General features: G+C 41.5%; 1 protein-coding gene across 1 annotated transcript in view; it reads left to right on the forward strand.

The window, feature by feature from the left end:
- Positions 1-20634, forward strand: part of ndufs4 (NADH:ubiquinone oxidoreductase subunit S4) — a 131809-nt gene that overhangs the window by 24424 nt on the left and 86751 nt on the right. The window contains exon 2 of the mRNA XM_067985719.1: positions 14326-14404. Within this exon, the coding sequence (XP_067841820.1) occupies positions 14326-14404 (79 nt within the window). The remainder of the gene's footprint in view (positions 1-14325; positions 14405-20634) is intronic.

The following is a 20634-nucleotide window of genomic DNA, read 5'->3' on the forward strand; positions in this document are numbered from 1 at the left end:
TCCTGAGAATGAATTTTTTTAAAATAAGGACTGAAATGGAGCTGTTTGTTGATGATTGCACAGTGTTCAACTCTATTCAAAACTCCTTTTGTTGATATTGAAGCAACCCAAGCCAGCCTCCAGCAGGACCTGGATAATATCCAATCTTGGGCTAACAAGTAGCAGCTAACATTCACACCACATTAGTGCCAGGTAATGACAATCTCGAACAAAAGAAAGCCCAGCCGTCTTCCTTCTGACCTTCAATGGCCTCACCATTGACCATTCCCCCACCATCAACATCTTGAAGACCACCATTGACCAGAAACTTAAATGCACCAATTAACAACAAGAAGTTACATTTATGCAGCTCCTTTGTCATAGGAAAATGTTCCACGGTGCTTCATAGGAGCACAATCAGACAAAGCCAAAGGAGGAGCTATTAGGGTGGGTGACTAAAAGCTTGGTCAAAGAGGTCGGTTTTAAAGAGGGTCTTAAAGGAGGAGAGAAAGGCGGAGCGGTTTATGGAGGGAACTCCAGAGGTTAGGGCCTTGATGGCTGATGGCATGGCCGCCAGTGGTGGGGTGAAGGAAGTGGGGGGTGTACAAGAGGCCAGAGTTGGAGAAATGCAGGGTTTTTATGAGGGCTGGAGGAGGTTACGGAGAGGCCAGAGAATGATTTGAATATGAGGATGAGAATTTTAAAATTGAGATGTTGGTGAACCGGGAGCGAATGTACGTCAGCTAGTACTGGAGTGATGGGTGAGCGGGACTTGGTGTGGACTCGGATACGGGTTTTGGATGAGCTCAAGTTTATGGAAGATGGAAGGCTGGCCAGGAGAGCATTGGAGTAGTGGAGTCTGGAGGTTACAAAAGTACAGACGAGTGTTTCAGCAGCAGATGAGCTAAGGCAGGGACGAGACAGGCGTCGTTATGGAGGTGGAAGTAGGTGATCTTTGTCATGGAGATGATATGGGGTCGGAAGCTCAGCCCTGGGTCAAATGGGACGCCGAGGCAGGGGGCCGAAAACAATGGCTTTGGCCTTCCCAATGTTTAACTGGAGGAAATTGTTACTCATCCAGGACTGGTGGTTGAGATATGGGATGGGCTAAAAATTGATAGAGGAGATACTAGAGAGGCAGGCTGTACTTAAAGTAGATAAGTCACCCAGTCCGGATGGATGCATCCTAAGTTGCTGAGGGAAGTAAGGGTGGAAATTGCAGAGGTGCTGGCCATAATTTTCCAATCATCCTTAAATATGGGGATGGTGCCAGAGGACTGGAGAATTGCAAATGTTACACCCTTGTTCAAAAGAGGGTATAAGAATAAACCTGGCAACTACAGGCCAGTCAGTTTAACCTCTGAGGTGGGGAAGCTTTTAGAAACGATAATCTGGGACAAAATTAATAGTCACTTGGACAAGTGTGGATTAATAAAGGAAAGCCAGCATGGATTTGTTAAAGGCATATAACTAACCTGATAGAGTTTTTTGATGAGCTAACACAGAGGGTAGATGAGGGCAATGCAGTTGATGTGTATATGGACTTTCAAAAGGCGTTTTGATAAAGTGCCACATAACAGGCTTGTCAGCAAAATTAAAGCCCATGGAATAAAATGGGTTGTGGCAGCATAGATACAAAATTGGCTAAGAGATAGGAAACAGAGATTAGTAGTGAATGGTTGATTTTCGGAATGGAGGAAGGTGTACAGTGGTGTTCCCCAGGAGTCGGTACTAGGACCACTGCTTTTTTTGATATATTAACGACTTGGACTTGGGTGTACAGGGCACACTTTCAAAATTTGCGGATGACACAAAACTTGGAAGTGTAGTAAACAGTGAGGACGATAGTAATAGACTTCAAGAGGACACAGACAGGCTGGTGGAATGGGCGGACACATGGCAGATGAAATTTAACGCAGAGAAGTGCAAAGTGATGCATTTTGGCAGGAAGAATGAGGAGAGGCAATATAAACTAAATGGTACAATTCTAAAGGGGGTGCAGGAACAGAGAGAGACACGGGGGCATGCGTGCACAAATCTTTGAAGGTGGCAGGACAGGTTGAGAAAGTGGTTAAAAAAAGCATACGGGATCCTGGACTTTATAAATAAAAGCATAGGGGGTGATTTTAGGAGGCAATTACGGGTGCGGTGGGGGGGGGGGGGTGTTCTGGAAATCCCGTTCAAGTTCAGAAGCCGGCTCCAACCCGCCGACTTCCGAGTTTCCCAGGGACCCACCTGTGTGCGGGCAGGTGACCCGAAAACTGAAGTCCCGCCGGCGGGATGACAGTTAAAGAGCCATATGTACCACATTGAGGTACTTAAGGTACTTTACCTGTGACAGATTAAGTACTTAGAAAGATTTTTGACTTACCTGGGCGGCTTGCCCACTGCTTCTGATTCACGCCTGGTGAAACCAGGCATGAAGGGCCAGATCAGGCAAAAAGAAACTAAATAAATTAAATTTAAAAAAACCATGGAAGGAAGTGAAAATACTAAATGAACCTATATTTTGAAACCTGTGTCGATGTCCAATGTCTTCCCCCCCCCCCCCCCCCCCCCCACTTCACCTTCCCCTGACCGTCGTCCCGACCTTCCGTTCCAGCGCCGGATGACGTCTCTCTCTCTTTCTCACCCCCCTGCCCCCTACCTCACATTGACAGGCTGGCTGCCGTCAGGAGCTGCAATCAGGCTAGCTGCCTGGCGTGAAACCCGGAGAGGACGTTAATCACTATCAATCAACATGTGATCGCGTTGGAAAGGGAAAATTTTGTTCATGCGGGTTTGCCACACGCACCTTCACCATCCCTCCCCCCCTGCTGTCAACTTACCGCCATTGTAAAATCGAGCCCATAGAGTACAAAAATAAAGAGAAACTGTTGCCATTGGTGGAAGGGTCGAGACCAGAGGACACAGATTCAAGTTGATTGGCAAAAGAACCAATGGCGACATGAGGAATAACATTTTTTACGCAGCTAGTAGTTATGATCTGGAATGCGCTGGCTGAAAGGGTGGTGGAAGCAGATTCAATCGTGGCTTTCAAAAAGGAATTGGATAAATACTTAAAGGGAAAAAATTTGCAGAGCTATGGGGAAAGAGCGGGGGAATGGATACTATCTTACAAAGAGCTGGTATGGACTCGATGTGCCGAATGGCGCCCTTCTGTGCTGTAACCATTCTATGATCCTACAATAGTCGGAAAAAAATAGGAACAGGATAGGCCATTCAGCCCCTTCAGCCTGTCCCATCATTCAGTTAGATCATGGCTGATCTGTATCTCAACTCCATTTAGCTGCCTTGGTTCCATATCCCTTAATACCCTTGCCTAGCAAAAATCTATCAATCTCAGTTTTGAACTTTTCAATTAGCCTAAATTCAATAACTTTTTGGGGGCGAGAGTTCTAGATTTCCTCTTACTTTCTACGGCCTGAATCATCTTAAACATCCCAATTATATTGGAAAGCAGTCTGACAACACACAGGCAGTGGAGGAGTTGAGAGAGGTGGTGATGAGATAGAGCTGGGCGTCGTCAGCATGCATGTGGAACCTGACATGTCTTCGGATAATGTCGCCGATGGGCAGCACGTAGATGAGAAATAGAAGGGGGCTGATTTGAAAAATTAGCACCGTGGCTACCAAAGACTCTCTTTCTGAATCCTCAAAATCTCTCCACCATCTGCAAGACTGCAATCAGGAGTGTGATGGAATCCTCACCACTTGCCTGGATCAGTGCTGCCGCAACAACACTTAGGAAGTTTGATACCAACCAGGACAGAGCTGCTCAATTAATCGGTGCGTCTGCTACTAGGCTCAATATCCGTCCTCTCCATCACTGATGCCGTGTGGTTGTAGAATGTACAATCTACAGGATGCACAGCAGCTATTCATCAAGGTTACTTTGACAGCCCATCTCTTCCTTGGGACCTCTACCACTGAGAAGGATAGGAGGAGCTATGTTGTGGGAACACCATCACCGTCAAATTCTATACCAAATCCCAACGTGGACGTATATCAACATTCCTGCATTGTCGTTGGGTCAGTATCCTGGCATTTCCTACCTTACACTACTGTGGGAGCACCATCACCACTACGGCTGCAGCGGTTCAAGGACAGGGCAACTAGAGATGGGCAGTAAAATTGGCCTTGGCAGCATCATCCACATTTTGAGAACAGATAAAAAATAGTATTGATGAAATGTTACTCTCCTGTAGTTGAGGAAACCCACCACTTTCCCTTAAGACTGCATAATCCAGATTTGTTGAGGTTAGTGGCCTAATTCTTACTGGAATTCCTGTTATAAAATTCAAGAAAGATTGCCAGCCTGATTACAAGACCCAGTATTGTAGAAACATCATGAGTATTGTAGATGTCTAAGCTACGTGTTTGTGCTGGGTAAATGTGAGCTGCTGAAACTGTACCTCCAATATTATGTATCAGTCCAAAAAAAATGTGCTCCCGTTCTAATAATGAATTGTTACATTTAATTTATTTTCTGTGAAACATTTTTTCCTTGTATGCAGAAGTTAGAATGTAAAGTTAACCATAACTTCTAACCCAGAGGGGGTATTTTGTTTCCCTTCCCCTTTCCCTCACTCCCCAGAAAGGGAGTAATGGATTCTCCTCTAGCTTTCCTGTAAGAAAAGTTAAAGATGGTTAAACTGCCCTACACTAGCTTATGTTGCCCATTTAAAAGCTACTTACTCGTTTTAGTAATTTGTAACACAGAAGCTAACTGAGATTCTACTAATTGAGAAAATTGTCAAAACTGAGTATTCCTTGTTGTAGCCTCATGGCAGCTTGTCAGAATGTTATGCAGCCTTCCAACTCTTACACCTGCATGACTGGTATTATTCAGAAGAATAATGAGATCTCTTTCCTAAGAACCATAGTCACTTCATTCTCACTTACCAGGAGCTGATATTTACTACAAATTAATGAATCCAGTGAGGACATTTTGTAAAGACACCCTCTTCTAAATGCCTTGAATAATTTATTTCCAATTAGACGAGAATTGCACTGTCTGAAGCAGGGTCAGAAAATCTTAGGTTGTCAGCAGGTAAGAATCTGATGACCGCTGCCGGCCTTGCTGTGTTGGATATGTATCTCTTCTTGAGATTGCACCAACTCTGGTTATTCCTCCAATAATGTCTCCAGCATGCCATTTTGTGAACATGACTTTGATGTGGTTTTCCTAAGAACAAAACTTCTTTGGGCTCAATTAGAACACTCCCCATTTTTCATTCTGGTAATAAGTCCTTCTTACAGGGCAAGGAAACTGAAGTCTACCCCTGGAGTCTTTTTTTCAGATTCCAGGTGACTACTCGAGTAAAACTGAAGATATTGAGGGTAAGGCTGTCTTTGCAAGGTCATATGATCTTTGAACTCAAACCACTGCTGCATGAAGGATTGTAAATAAATGTGGAGTGGGTTGATTCATTATTTATTAATGATGCACTTCAGATTGACCGCTGGTTTTGGAGCCATGCAGTAAGCCCAACAGTTAGCGAGTTTGAATGAGGTTGCAGCTAAATTTACTATGTTGTTTCACGTAAATAAAAAATTATATTCAGACATGCCCAGTCTTAAATTGAAGTGATTCTTTTTACCTATTTTAAAAACTGTAGGCTCCTAAAATGTTGCTTCACAGACCAGTATCGTAGCACGGGCGCTAAACAGTTTGCCATTTTCAGGATGGGGCGTATTCCTCTGACACACTACTTTATTTTCTGTCATTCCCAAGATTCTCCAAAATTCCAAACAATGGGGCCACAATGACGCCACACTCATGCCAGGAGTTGTGATTCTCCAACATTCTATGCCTCAGCATCAAGGCACTGATTTGATCTGTTTCACGTGTGAGATCTTTTACAGCTTGGGAACCAAATCTGTTATATAACTTCTGGGAGTCCTGTCTTTAGCAACCTTCCTGTTGTGCGAGAGAGACACAGACAAACGGATTAAGGTCTAGAGGGTTGCTGCCATCTGTAGAAGGATCTTTTAGGAAATTTACAAATAAACCCTACAATACTTCAGTTTTGAAGTGGAGAAAATTATTTGAATGCCACAGTGCATTTTCTCTTAGTATTTATACCTCATCAACCTGAGCTGAGATGCCACTGTTTTCAGGTCATATTGCAGCTATAATAGCCTTTCATGTTACCATGAAGAATTCTTCAAAGAAAGAAATATGAAAATTGAATCTTCCTTGAATGCTGTTTGTTTTGAATTCTGTCTTGTACAAGCTAAGCTGCTTTGCTCCTATGATTTGAAATTTCTCATAGAAAATAGCTATATTTGTAGCTTTCGTTCTGGGCAGAATGAATTCCAGTTCACAGTTATGGACCAACCACATCTTGTCTGATGTGAAAACAGAGCCGTTCTAAAGCTTAGTACTAGGTTTCTCCCCAAGGTTGTCTGATACTTCGCAAAAAAAAAATTGCAGTTCTTTGTTCACCTCTTCATATGTCACAGATTGAATAGCGCTTTCAGTATATGGGTGCTAAATGCACTCTTTGTTGCACTGTAGACAGAACAAAGCCTTTTCGCAAGTCTAGACAGCTGTTTGTCTCATCCTTGAACTTTGGTAAACCTATTTCAAACAGTGAATTGCAGCCTGGTTAGTGGAGTGCATTTTGCATTGTTTTATTAATTTGGCATGGAGACAACATTCTGGGAATATCAGAGGTCATTCTGTTAGAGCAGTGACTGCATCTTTAGCGAATATCAAGGGTGTAACTTTAGATGACACCTACAAAGCTGCTGCTTGGGGTAACCTCATATGTCTACAAAATTAGTGTTTAGATTTGTCTGCAAAACAGGATTTTTAAAATTCTCAGCACAGGCGTTAGAGCTACTGGAAAACCTGCATCCGTTTTGTCTTAGCATACTACAGAGTTATAATCCATGTGAGAAAAAAAACTACTTTTTATAATCTTCCTTAGTCTTCCTTTTTTCTGAAGAAAATCTTCATCTACATACCCAGCAATAAAACAATTTTCTAATTTAAACAATTTGAAGACTTGTAAATAGATTTTGTGTGTGTGCGCTTAAAAAGTTATTTGCTTCTCTGGGCAAAAACTGAACTAAACATATGCAAGGAAGTGTTTTTTTTAATGCAATAGAGGAAGTTGATTTCAATTAGCTCCATAAATTACATAGGAACAGGAGTAGGCCCCTCGAGCCTGTTCCGCCATTCAGTTAGATCATGGCTAATCAGTACCTTAACTCCATTTACCCGCCTTGGTTCCATATCTCTTAATACCCTTACCTAACAAAAATCTGTCAATCTCAGTTTTGAAGTTTTCAATTGACCTAGCCTCATCAGATTTTTGGGGGAAGTGTTTTCCAGATTTCCACGATCTCTTGTGAAGAAGTACTTCCTAACATCACCTCCGAACTGCTTAGCTCTAATTTTAAGGTTATGTCCCCTTGTCCTGGACTCTCCCACCAGAGGAAATAGTTTCTCTCTATCTACCCTATGAAATCCTTCAATTATCTTAAAATACCTCAATTAGATCACCTTTTAATCTTCTAAACTCAAGGGAATACAAGCCTAGCCTGTACAACCTGTCCTCGTAATTTAACCCTTTTAGCCCTGATATCATTCTGGTGAATCTGCTCTGCACCCCTTTCAAGACCAGTATATCCTTCCTGAGGTGCGGTGTGCAGAACTGAACGCAATAATCCAAATGCAGTCTAACCAGACCTCTCTACAACTGTAGCATAACTTCCACCCGCCTTGAGATGAAGACTAACATTCCATTAGCCTTTTAAATTATTTTTTGTACCTGTCCATGGCACCAGATTGAATATAAAGGCCAATAGGCCCAATAAATTTGCTTTTTACTAAACATTGCCATAGCTGTCTTTTCACCTATCTCTCTATCCCTTCTATTCAGAAATGTATCTAACTACCACTTAAACTCATCTTTACTTTTCACTCCAATGGCCTTTGTGATAACTTACATTTCTTCCTACTCCTAACCTCCTACATTTTAATTTGCATTTCCTGGTATTTAAACCCTTTTCCATACTAAATATTTTCATGTATTAGCCTGGTCAATTCCTTCATAATCTTGAAAACCATAATCAGCCCACCTCAAAGTCATTTTTTTAAAAAAAAGAAAGACTTTATTTATTTCCTAAAGGAAACAAGCCAACTTCTTTTAACTGTTCTTTAAACCTAGAATCATCTTTGTAGCTTGCCTCTACATTCTCAAGGTTATGATTGGCAGACCAGAGCTGCATACAGTGCAATAAGATCTGACCAGTGCCATATACAGTGGCAATACAGTCTTGCTTTTCCTCTTGTTCTCACTTTCCTCCCCCACCCCTGGCATTGGGCTTACAGTTTCATAAATTATCTGCAATAATTCCTGTACCTCAATAACACTGCACCTGTTAAGTTCACCATTGGTTTATTGTTCTTATATTAATTATTTTTACATGTAACTGTATTGAACTACATTTGCCACCTATTGGCCCAGTACCTAAGATATCTAAATCTTGCTGAATCTGGTTGCATTACTCCATCTAACTTGTTTTACCTCTTTATTTGGTATTATCTGAAAATCTTTGCCAAGGATGCCATCATCCAAACTATTAATATGCGTTAAAACAGCAAATATCCAAAAGCTGATCCCTGAGATTCTTCAAGTAAACCAAGGGAGCCAATTTTTAATTTTTGCCCTGTCGCTGAACAGCTGCTACGTGTCCAAAGTATGATGCGTCTGTCCAGGTTGAGTTGCCTTTAAATTTGGTGGGCTGTGCGTGAACATGGCCCAGTTGCTTCCCCAGTGCAGACCTGCCGCTGGCAAGGCATTGTGCCAGGAAACAGATGTAGAATAAGGATGGGAGTTGCATGCCTACTCACTGGCCTTGGGGGCTTCTGGTTGCTATTGGAACAGTAGCCGTTAGAACATAAGAAATAGGAGCATGAGTAGGTCATCCGTCCCCTCGAGCCTGCTCCTCCATTCAACAAGATCATGACTGATTTTCTACCTCAACGCCATTTTCCTGCACTATCCCCATATCCCTTGATGCCTTTGATATCTAGAAATCTGTCGATCTCTGTTTTGAATGTACTCAATGTCTGAGCCTCCACAGCCCTCTGGGGTAGAGAATTCCAAAGATTCACCACCCTCTGAGTGAAGAAATTTCTCTTCATCTCAGTCCTAAATGGCCTACCTCTTATTCTGAGACAGTGAGCCCCGGTTCTAGACTTCACAGCCAGGGGAAACATCCTCCTTGCATCTACCCTGTCGAGCCCTGTAAAAATTTGCTATGTTTCAATGAGATCACCTCTCATTCTTCTAAACTCCAGAGAATACAGGCCTAGTCTACTCAATCCCTCTTCAGACGATAATCCCGCCATCCCAGGAATCAGTCAGGTGAACCTTTGCTGCACTCCCTCTATGGCAAGTATATCTTTTTCTTAGGTAAGGAGACCAAAATTGTACACAATACTCCAGGTGCGGTCTCACCAAGGCCCTATATAATTGCAGTCAGACATCTTTACTCCTGTACTCTCATCCTCTTGAAATAAAGGCCAACATACCATTGCCTTCCTAATTGCTTGCTGCACCTGCATGTTAGCTTTCAGTGACTCATGTACAAGGACACCCAGGTCCCTTTGAACATCAACATTTCCCAATCTCTCACCATTTAAAAAATACTCTGCATTTCTGTTTTTCCTACCAAAGTGAATAACTTCACAATTTTCCACATTATATTCCATCTGCCATGTTCTTACCCACTCACTTAGCTTGTCTATATCCTCTTGAAGCCTCTTTGCATCCTCCTCATAACTCACATTTCCACCTAGTTTTGTGTCATCAGCAAACTTGGAAATATTACATTTGGTCCCCTCATCCAAATCATGGATATAGATTGTGAATAGCTGGGGCCCAAGCACCAATCCCTGCAGTACCCCACTAGTCACAGTTTGCCAACCTGAAAAAGACCCGTTTATTCCTACTTTCTGTCTTCTGTCTGTTAACCAATTCTCAATCCATGCCAATATATTACCCCCAATTCCATGTGCTCTAACTTTGTTCACCAACCTCCTGTGTGGGACCTTATCGAAAGCCTTCTGAACATCCAAATACACCACATCCATTGGTTTCCCCCTTATCTATTCTACTAGTTACATCCTCAAAGAACTCCAGTAGGTTTGTCAAACATGATTTCCCTTTCATAAATCCACGTTGACTCTGCCAAATCCTCTTACTATTTTCTAAGTGTCCTATTCTCACATCCTTTATAATAGATTCTAGCATTTTCCCTACTACTGATGTCAGGCTAACAGATCTGTAGTTCCCTGTTTTCTCTCTTCCCCCCCCCCCCCCCCCCCCCCAACCTTTCTTAAATAGTGGGGTTACATTTGCTACCCTCCATTCTGTGGGAACCATTCCAGAATCTATAGAATTTTGAAAGATGACCACCAATGCATCCACTATCTCTATAGCCACTTCTTTCAAAACCCTGGGACGTAGATCATCAGGTCCTTGGGATTTATCGACTTTCAGTCCCCTTATTTTCTCTAGTAGTATTTCTTTACTAATACTAATTTCTTTCAGTTCCTCATTCTTGCCAGACCATTGGTTCTCTAGTATTTCTGGGAGGTTTTTTGTGTCGTCTTCCGTGAAGACAGACACAAAGTATTTGTTCAATTTCTCTGCCGTTTCCTTATTCCCCATTATAAATTCTTTTGTCTCTATCTGTAAAGGACCCTTCACCAGTCTTTTCCTTTTTACATACCTATAGAAGCTTTTACAGTCTATAAAGGCCATAAGTCCCCAACACCATAAAAATCCAGTGTGTCCCTGTCAATAAAGGTTTCCACTTATTTTAGGGGTCCTCTGGCTTCCTGTAGGGCCTCCACACACCACTTGATCTGAGGGGAGTCTGGCATAACAACTTTCATCAGCATCTGAGGTCCCTTGGACCGCAATGACAGGAAAATGCAGCAGGAGGTCGGGGAATACCCATGCTGCCTCATTTACAGTTGGAGGTCCTGCTTCATCCTCAAGGAAAGCTCCAGAATTCCTGGGGTATCAAAGGGGGTGGCGACCTGGCATAACTGTTCTCCATCCCCTTTTTTTTTACCTTTAATCATAGAATCATAGAACGGTTATGACACAGAAGGAGGCCATTCGGCCCATTGAGTCTGCGCCGGCTCTATGCAAGAGCAATCTAGCTAGTCTCACTACCCCGCCCTTTCCCCGTAGCCCTGCAATTTTTTTCCTTTCAAGTACTTATCCAGTTCCCTTTTGAAGGCCATGATTGAATCTGCCTCCACCACCCCCTCAGGCAGTGCATTCCAGATCCTAATCACTCGCTGTGTAAAAACGTTTTTCCTCATGCCACCTTTGGTTCTTTTGCCTATCACCTTAAATCTATGTCCTCTGGTCCTTGACCCTTCCGCCAATGGGAACAGTTTCTCTCTATTCTGTCTAGACCCTTAATGATTTCGAGTACCTCTATCAAATCTCCTCGCAACCTTCTCTATTCCAAAGAGGACAGCCCCAGCTTCTCCAGTCTATCCACATAACTAAATTCCCTCACCCCAGGAATCATTCTAGTAAATCTCTTCTGTACCCTTTCTAAGGCCTTCACATCTTTCCTGAAGCGCGATGCCCAGAACTGGACACAATACTCCAGTTGTGGCTGAACCAGTGTTTTATAAAGGTTCATCATGACTTCCATATTTTTGTACTCTATGCCTCTATTTATAAAGCCCAGGATCCTATATGCTTTTTTAACCACTTTCTCAGCCTGCCCTGCCACCATCAACGATTTATGCACCTATACCCCTTTTAGAGTTGTGCCCTCTAGGTCATATTGCCTCTCCCCGTTCTTCCTACCGAAATGTATCACTTCACATTTTTCTGCGTTAAATTTCATCTGCCACGTGTCCACCTGTGCCACCAGCCTGTCTATATCCTCTTAGTCTACACTATCCTCCTCATGTTTACTACCCTTCCAAGTTTTGTGTCATTTTCAAAATTTGCAGTTGTGTGCTGTACAGCCAAGTCCGAGTCATTAATATATATCAAGAAAAGCAGTGGTCCCAGCAGTGACCCCGGGGTACACCATTGTACACCTCCCTCCAGTCTGAAAAACAAGCGTTCACCACTACTCTCTGTTTTCTGTCCCTTAGCCAATTCTGTATCCATGTTGCTACTGCCCCCTTGATTCCATGGGCCGCAATCTTGGTGATAAGCCTACCATGCGGCACTTTATCACACGCCTTTTGAAAATCCATATACCCCATATCAGCTGCATTGCCCTCATCTACGCTCTCTGTTACCTCATCAAAAAACTCTTATCAAGTTAATTAAACAAGATTTGCCTATAACAAATCCGTGCTGGCTTTCCCTAATCAATCCACACTCATTCAAGTGACTGTTAATTCTGTCCCGGTTTATCATTTCTAAAAGTTTCCCCACCACTGAGGTTAAACTGACTGGCCTATAGTTGCTGGGCTTATCCATACATCCTTTTTTTGAACAAGGGTATGACATTTGCAATTCTCCAGTCCTCTGGCACCACCCCCGTATCTACGGATGTTTGGAAGATTATGGCCAGTACCTCCGCAATTTTCATCCTTACTTCCCTCAGCAACCTAGGATGTATCCTATCCGGTCCGGGTGACTTAACTACTTTAAGTACAGCCAGCCTTTCAAGTTTATCAATTTTTAGCCCATCTAATATCTCAACTATATCTTCCTTTACTGAGACTGTGGCAGCAGCATTTTCCTTGGTAAAGACAGATTTGGCAAAGTACTCATTTAATACCTCAGCCATCCCCTCTGCCTCCATGAGTAGATCTCCTTCATGGTCCCTAATCGGCCCCACTCCTCCTCTTACTACCCGTTTACTGTTTACATGCCTATGGAAGACTTTTGGATTCCCTTTTATGTTGGTCACCTCTCTTTGCCCCTCTTATTTCCTTTTTCACTTCCCCTCTGAACTTTCTGTATTCTGCCTGGTTCTCAATTGTGTTATCAACCCGACATCTGTCATACGCCCCTTTTTTCCCAAGGTAATCCATGGTATAAACATTCTCCGGGGCAAAGGTAGAGAAAATTAGCCCCAGGGTCTCCTTCCATGTACTTTTGCCTGGGTGGTGGCCAGTCTACTGCCCTATTGTATCTCCTGGCTTCCTGGTTCATACATTTATTTAGGAGAGGAGACAGTAGTTGATGCTCCTCACTCCAGATACATGTTCAATTTGTTTTTTTATCTATTGTTCTGGCTACTTGCTTTGTTGATTACTCTGCAACTCCATTGATTTCTATATTTTTGTTGCTGCTTGTGCTCATTTTAAATGATTTATATGCTGTTGACTTGTTTTTCAAGGCTAGTTCTTGGGTAGAAATTGAATATATAGTATCTTTTGGCATCAAATTTAAAAGTGGTACACCCAGGGTTTCATACTGAGGAGCAAGCTCATACTTGAAGGGATTCAGCTTTATGGTTGCATTTTTTTTTGCCATGTTTATACTGATGCATTGGTTGTTAAATGAAAAAAACAGTAATAAAAATTACAACTGGAAAGGTATTTGGATATCCTTTTAGTTCTGTCCAATGGCTCTCTTGTATTTTGTGACATTCATAGATTAAAAATAATTAGACTAAATTGTTTAGGGGACTAATTTCATCCTAAGTTCTTATGGCCATTTGATCAGATGGATATCTGTTTTACATGTTTAAGGATTATTGCTTCACTGGAAAGTGGAATGTCAAGATGTTAGAATCCCAATTTTAAAGCAATCTATTAATAGTGAAGGAATTCAGAATGTACTAACATAGGAAAAATTATTGGTGAATACTTTGGAATTACTTTGTTGGTAAAATGCAGTTTTCTTTCTGGAAAATTGTTGGCAATTTAAAAAAAATATTGGGTGGGCATAGGTATTAAAAATACATTATTTTGAAGCTCTTTAATCTTGGATAAACACTGAACTACGTTGGGTACTTAACAAAAGCTTGCTCTGTAAGAAATTTCTTAGAAGTTGCTGCCTCCTTGCACTGTCTGTTCGTGACAAGCCAGCTGGATTCGCACACTTCAGTACAGTTGTTGCCACTGGCAGTATCTGTGATAGAAAAGCCTGCAGGCCGATGTAAAGTGCAGCCTGTTGTGAGCTGCTGAATGGGACTCTGCCAGGAACTCAACAGACAGAACTAACTGGGGAGAAATAGGATTGCAGCGCTGCTATTTTTTCTGTCTGTCTCTCCTTTTTTTAAGACTAATATTAATAACTAACTTGTTTATGTAAGGTTCATCTGTCTATGTCACGTAGTTGTATGAAACGCTTTCTACTGATTTTTTGTCTTGCACCGCAGGTCATTGAGCACTTCCACATGGCGGCTGGCACAGACTCAAACCCAGGACACGCAACTCATCACAGTTGATGAAAAATTGGTAAGGGTTTTAAATTGCTTACTACTTTGGTGCCTGAAGGCTGTGTCTGTTCAATAGCAGGCACTGCAGTATTCTATATACTTCTAGGAAAGGTACACAAAGGATTGCTGGCAAACCTTTAAGAACAATTATCGGAGCAGCTGTGATTTCAATTATATATCGAGGCAAAAGTCAACGTTTAAAACTTGACACAAAGTAATCAACAAACTGGGCTTACAGTTGTCTGTCTGCAAAGAATACTTGGGATCATCGTGTAGATCATACATTAAGTTTAATGAATACAATAACTTTAGTGATTTAAATTGTTAGACTTCTGGCAAGTTCAGGGTGTACAGGTTTTGTTTCTTTTCAGCTCATACACTGATGCTAAAAATAATACTAAATACAGTAATAAAGCTACCCAATCATCAGAATATCTTACTGTAATAACTCTAAAGCAGACATCTGAATCACTTACCTCAGGTACTTACCCTGTTGGCCTCTTTTTATTTCTGTTCTCTCACCATTGTTCTCTCCATTCTTCTATCTCTGTCCTACTTTTTTTTACTTTCTTCGACCAATTCTAACCCTTTTTCTCTTTTTTAAAATTAATATATTTTACTTGCCTGTTTTCTTCTTTTTGATGCCATTATGTAATAATTTTCATTGGCTGAAAACCACCGTGAAGGCTGGTTTTAGAGGCAATGAAGAGCCCACACAGTCTGTAGATTGGCAACATAAATGTGACCAGGTCAATATTTGACGTGAAAATCATGTCAACCCCAGAAATCGTTGTGGATTCAGCTCTGTGATACTAGGCACATCTTTTGGAATCTCTTTTTCTATTTATTCTTGATTTAAATTTTTTGTGTGTGCACGCGCGCAAGAATAATATGAAATTGGTGGTTACCTGATGTCTGTCTGTAGCTTTTATGTTTTTACAGACCTGATGATTTAATAAGCAGTTTCTTGCTATTGGAAGCACATTATCATATTTCTTTTGTAGATGCCATTTGGAAGATAAAAGTCACCATTTCTAGAACATGAAATCAATTTTTTTTTTAGCTCAGAAAAACAAAACAACACACCATAAAGCTCTGTGATGCACCCATGTGCTTTCAAAGGGAAATAGCCAGAGCTATATCAGCTGCAGTATTACCCAGTAAACATTTTGTGCAGCTGTATCTATATTCTAAACAAGAGAATATGTGGGGAAATGTGAAATTATCCATTTTGGTAGGAAGAATAGCAAAGCAGAATATTTTTTAAAAGGTGAGAGGCTAAGAAAGGTTGGTATTCAGAGGGATTTGGGTGTCCTTGTACATGAATCACAGAAAGTTAACATGCAGGTACATCAAGCAATTAGGAAGATAAATGGTATGTTAGCCTTTATTGCAAGGAGTTGGAGTAGAAGAGTAAGGAAGTCTTGCTGAAATTATATAGGGCTCTGGTGAGACCACACCAGGAGTACTGTGTACAGTTTTGGTCTCCTTACCCAAGGAAGGATATCCTTGCCTTAGAGGCGGTGCAACAAAGGTTCACTAGATTAATTCCTGGGATAAGAGGGTTGTCCAGAGGGGAGACTGAATAGAATGGAAATATATTCTCTGGAGTTTAGAAGAATGAGCGATGATCTCATTGAAACATATAAAATTCTTAGAGGGCTTGACAGGGTCGATGCTGAGTGGCCGGAGATTCTAGAACTAGGGGTCAGAGTCTCAAGATAAGGGGTCGGACTTTTAGGACCGGGATGAGGAAACATTTTTCACACAGAGGGTTGTGAATATTTGGAATTCTCTACCCTGGAGGGCTGTGGATGCTCAGTCATTGAGTATATTCAAGATAGAGATCGATGGATATTTAGACACTAAGGGAATCAAGAGATATGGGGATAGAATGGGTAAGTGGAGTTGAGGTAGATGATCAGTCATGATCTTATTGAATGGTGGAGCAGACTTGAGGGGCGGTATGGCCTACTCCTGCCCCTATTTCTTATGTTCTTATGTAGAATATAGAACGTACAAAGCTATTTTAAAATTTTTAAAAGTGGTAAATGTGATTAATAGAGGAAAGCAGCCTTGTCTTTACTTATTAAATGTGTAACTTATACCAACTTTAAGCTCCTGTTGCTTTTCATTGGGCTTGAGAATGAGTTAATTAGCATCAGCTGAGACATAATAGAAAATTAAGTTTAGTTGTGGAAAAGTTTATTGCTCTTATATTTTGTTCCATGGTTAATTCAATGTATTTAATGCTGTTGAAATTTGTACCACAAAATGTTGACTTCAGTTTGTTGTTGGAACAAAACTAGTGAAAGGCACCATAGGCTATGACTTGCAAAGAAAATGTATTACTGGATTAAAGCTTTTGACTTGTTTTTTAATGTATCAACTAGTACATTTGTACTGTTCTTCAAATCTTCAAATAAAATTGCTGGACTATAACTTGGTGTTGTAAAATTGTTTACAATTGTCAACCCCAGTCCATCACCGGCATCTCCACATCTCAAATATTCACAGTGGGATAGAAGGATTGTTTGTTTTAAAGCTCCACAATATATAGTTTTTAATCTTGCTGTAAGGATTGCAAAGAAAAGTAATGAGCTCTGAAGGAAAAAAAAATGAAAAATTCCACTTGGCTTTGGAAATAACTTTATTTTAATGTCCTAAAGCTTCATTGTATATATGTATACTGCAGACACAATTGATTTATTGCTTAATGACTACATTCATTCTGGACCAATGCAGACCTGATCATGGTGCTGTAAATTTCTGGGGTGATGATCTAACTCTTTTCTGCCACCACAACCTCCATTGCTAGCTATTATAATGTAGATGTACTTTCAATCAGGAGGGGTGAGGGGTATTGATGAATCTATTCAACCAAATTTTTGTTGTTCTTTGTGCCTCTTGTATTTTCTGTCCTTCTGAGTATAGTTGTGTAAGTTTGTGTGTGTCTATGTCCTTCTCTCACACTTGCACCCTCTCTTGCACCTCCATCTCTCTCTTTTGCCTGCCTCCACTCCATGGCGCAACCCCCCCGCCACCATCCCCTGGCAAGGTGTGTGTGTGTCTGTCTCTCTCTCTCTCCTCTCTCTCTCTCTCTCTCTCTCTCTCATCAGAACCCTCATTCTATTTCTGTATGATCTTTTACTTGCTGTCTCTCTCTCTTGTGCGTATGAGTTAATGGAATTTACAAGCGGTAGAAAATAACTAGAACAAAACGTACAGTAATTGTTGCAATCTTTCGCAAGCGGATACTCCAATATCTAAGACTTCACTTATCCTGAGCCTGTTGATCCCTTAGGTAGGACATGATATGAAAGCTGTTTTGCCTGAGATGAAGTGTAACGGATTGTTTGTTGAATGAATAGTGTATTGTTAAAGTAAAATTTAATTTCTGTTCATAATATCATAGTAGGTGCAGTCCATCGTGCCTGTGCCGGCTCTTTGAAAGAGCTATCCAATTAGTCCCACTCCCCTGCTCTTTCCCCATAGCCCTATAAATTTTTTCCCTTCAAGTATTTATCCAATTCCCTTTTGAAAGTTACGATTGAATCTGCTTCCACCACCCTTTCAGGCAGTGCATTCCAGATCATTATAACTCGCTACATAAAAAAATGTTTCCTCATGTTGCCTCCGGCTCAGTTGCCAATCACCTTAAATCTGTGTCCTCTGATTACTGACCCTTCTGCCATTGGAAACAGTTTCTCCTTATTTACTCTGTCAAAACCGTTCATGATTTTGAACACCTCTATCAAATCTCCCCTTAACCTTCTCTGTTCTAAGGAGAACACTCCCAGCTTCTCCAGTCCCTCCACATAACTGAAGTCCCTCATCCCTGACACCATTCTAGTAAGGCCTTGACATCCTTCCTGAAGTGTGGTGCCCAGATTAAACACAATACTCCAGCTGACACCTAACCATTGTTTCATAAAAGTTTAGCATAACTTCTTTGCTTTTGTACTCAATGCCTCTATTAATAAAGCCGAGGATCCCGTATGCATTATTAACAGTCTTCTTAACTTGTCCTGCCAGCTTCAAAGATTTGTGTACATACACCCCCAGGTATCTCTGTTCCTGCATCCCCATTAAAATTGTACCATTTAGTTTATATTGCCTCTCCTCATTCTTCCTACCAAAATGCTTCACACTTTTCTCTGCGTTAAATTTCATCTGCCTTGTGTCTGCCCATTTCACCAGACTGTCTATGCCCTCCTAAAGTCTGTTACTATCCTTCACATTGTTTACTACATTTGCGACTTTCATGTCATTTGCAAACTTTGAAATTATACCCTCTATACCCAAGTACAGATCATTGAAGAGCAGAGGTCATAATACTGACCCCTGGGGAACACCACTTATTGTTCATTACTTATTTTGTGGATGCCTGGTTTAGGTATAAGAACATTAGAACATAAGAAATAGGAGCAGGAGTAGGCCACACGGCCCCTCGAACCTGCTCCACCATTCAATAAGATCATGGCTGATCTTTGACCTCAATTTCACTTTCCTGCCCGATCCCCATATCCCTTGCTTCCCCTAGAGTCCAAAAATCTATCTATCTCAGCCTTGAATGCAGTGTGCAGTTTTCTTGCATAATCACACATTTGAGCACCAAAGCACTCTAATCATGCTTATGCTACATCTTGCTCTCTTTTCTTCCCCATCTCCCCAATCCATAATTTCTTGCTTGCAGAACTGACAAATACTAAAGTACGGTTCACAAATATGATTACATAAACACAATGTATTCCTTTTAACATTTTGTTCCTGTAGGCCAGAATATATTGATATTTGTGTATGAATAGAGTTATAATCTTGTCATACCACTGCAGGACTTGAGCAAATAACTGACTGACAATTCAGTGCAATACTGAGGGAGTTCTGCATCGTCATATGTGCAGTCTGTTAGATGAGGCATTAAGCTGAGGCCCCATCTGCCTGTTCAGATGAATATATTTGAATCAGAGGAGTTCTCCCAGTGTTTTGGCCAGCATTTATCTCTCAACCTGCTTACACTACTTGCTGTTTCTATATTTCTCAATTTCTTTCACACTTCTGCTTGCAGATGCTTTATTTTTCTCTCACCAACATGCACTCTCGCTCTTTTCCTGGCTGGGACTCTGTCTCACTGCATCTTGGGCTCCCCATTTTTCCCATCCTCTATTTCTCAACTTCTTTCTCACTCACCAGCTGTATATGTCTTCGTATTTCTGTCTCACGTGTGTTCGCTTGCACGCTCACACATGCACGTGTACACTATCTCTCTCTCTCTCTATCTCTTTCTTGCTCTCACATGCTTCACTTTCTCTTGCGTTGCCATACGCTTGAAAGCTGTCTCGCATCTGCCTGGTTCTGGCTGTCACCCTTGTTCTGCCTTGAACTTGCTGCTTTGCTGTTGCTCTCTGCTTCTTGATGTCTCTCTCTCACTCTGCGTCTCATACGTTTGGCCTCATGCATGCTTGCTTGCTTGCTTGCTCTGCCTTGTGCACTCTGTCTTGCTGGTGCTAGCTCTTTCTGGCTGTCTTGCATGGTCTGGCTGGTTTGTGCTCACTTTAAATCTTGCTGTCTCAGTCTCTTGCCCTGTGTGTGTGTGTGTGTGTGTGTGTGTGTGTCTCTCTCTCTCTCTCTCATTTTATATGGGATTGTAGTCAGGGGAGGAATCTGCAACACAGCCACCCTCTAACTTTTTGTGATTCAAATAGAATCTTGGATGCTCACGCCTGGATGGTACTCTGAACTACTGTACTGACTGCTTATCAAATGGGTTCTAGGCCAATCAGAATAATGGAATGAAAGTCTGTCAAATGTTGTGTCCTAAGGGAAGTTTAGGTTGTGAAGCCTCTTTCGAGGTGACCACTGTTCATGTATGAGCTTGACTCTAAATGCTGGCAGGCTGTATGACTGCAGTATGCACCGCAGCTGAGCCTAAGCTTGTCCTTGCTTATAATAAAATACACGTTCTTCCAGCAAAGTTTACTCAACAGCAATCAAGAGTAAATACCCTGGCTGATTTTCTTTCCCTAACTGTGAACAATGGGGCCTATTGTAGCACCCCCTACTGCCACCCGGGCTGAGATCAGCGAACTCAACACAGACCTTAAATCAAACTTTCCTAGTGTGTATTGCTCAGCTACTCACTCAATGAACTTGCTATGGCATCAGGGTAGCTGCATTAATTTGTTTATAATGTATTAAATCTCTGTTTTATCTGAATTTAAACTTTGAGGGAGGAGTGAGATTTGGAAA

This window comes from Heptranchias perlo, chromosome 1, assembly GCF_035084215.1.
Source record: "Heptranchias perlo isolate sHepPer1 chromosome 1, sHepPer1.hap1, whole genome shotgun sequence".
NCBI classification, from domain to species: domain Eukaryota; kingdom Metazoa; phylum Chordata; class Chondrichthyes; order Hexanchiformes; family Hexanchidae; genus Heptranchias; species Heptranchias perlo.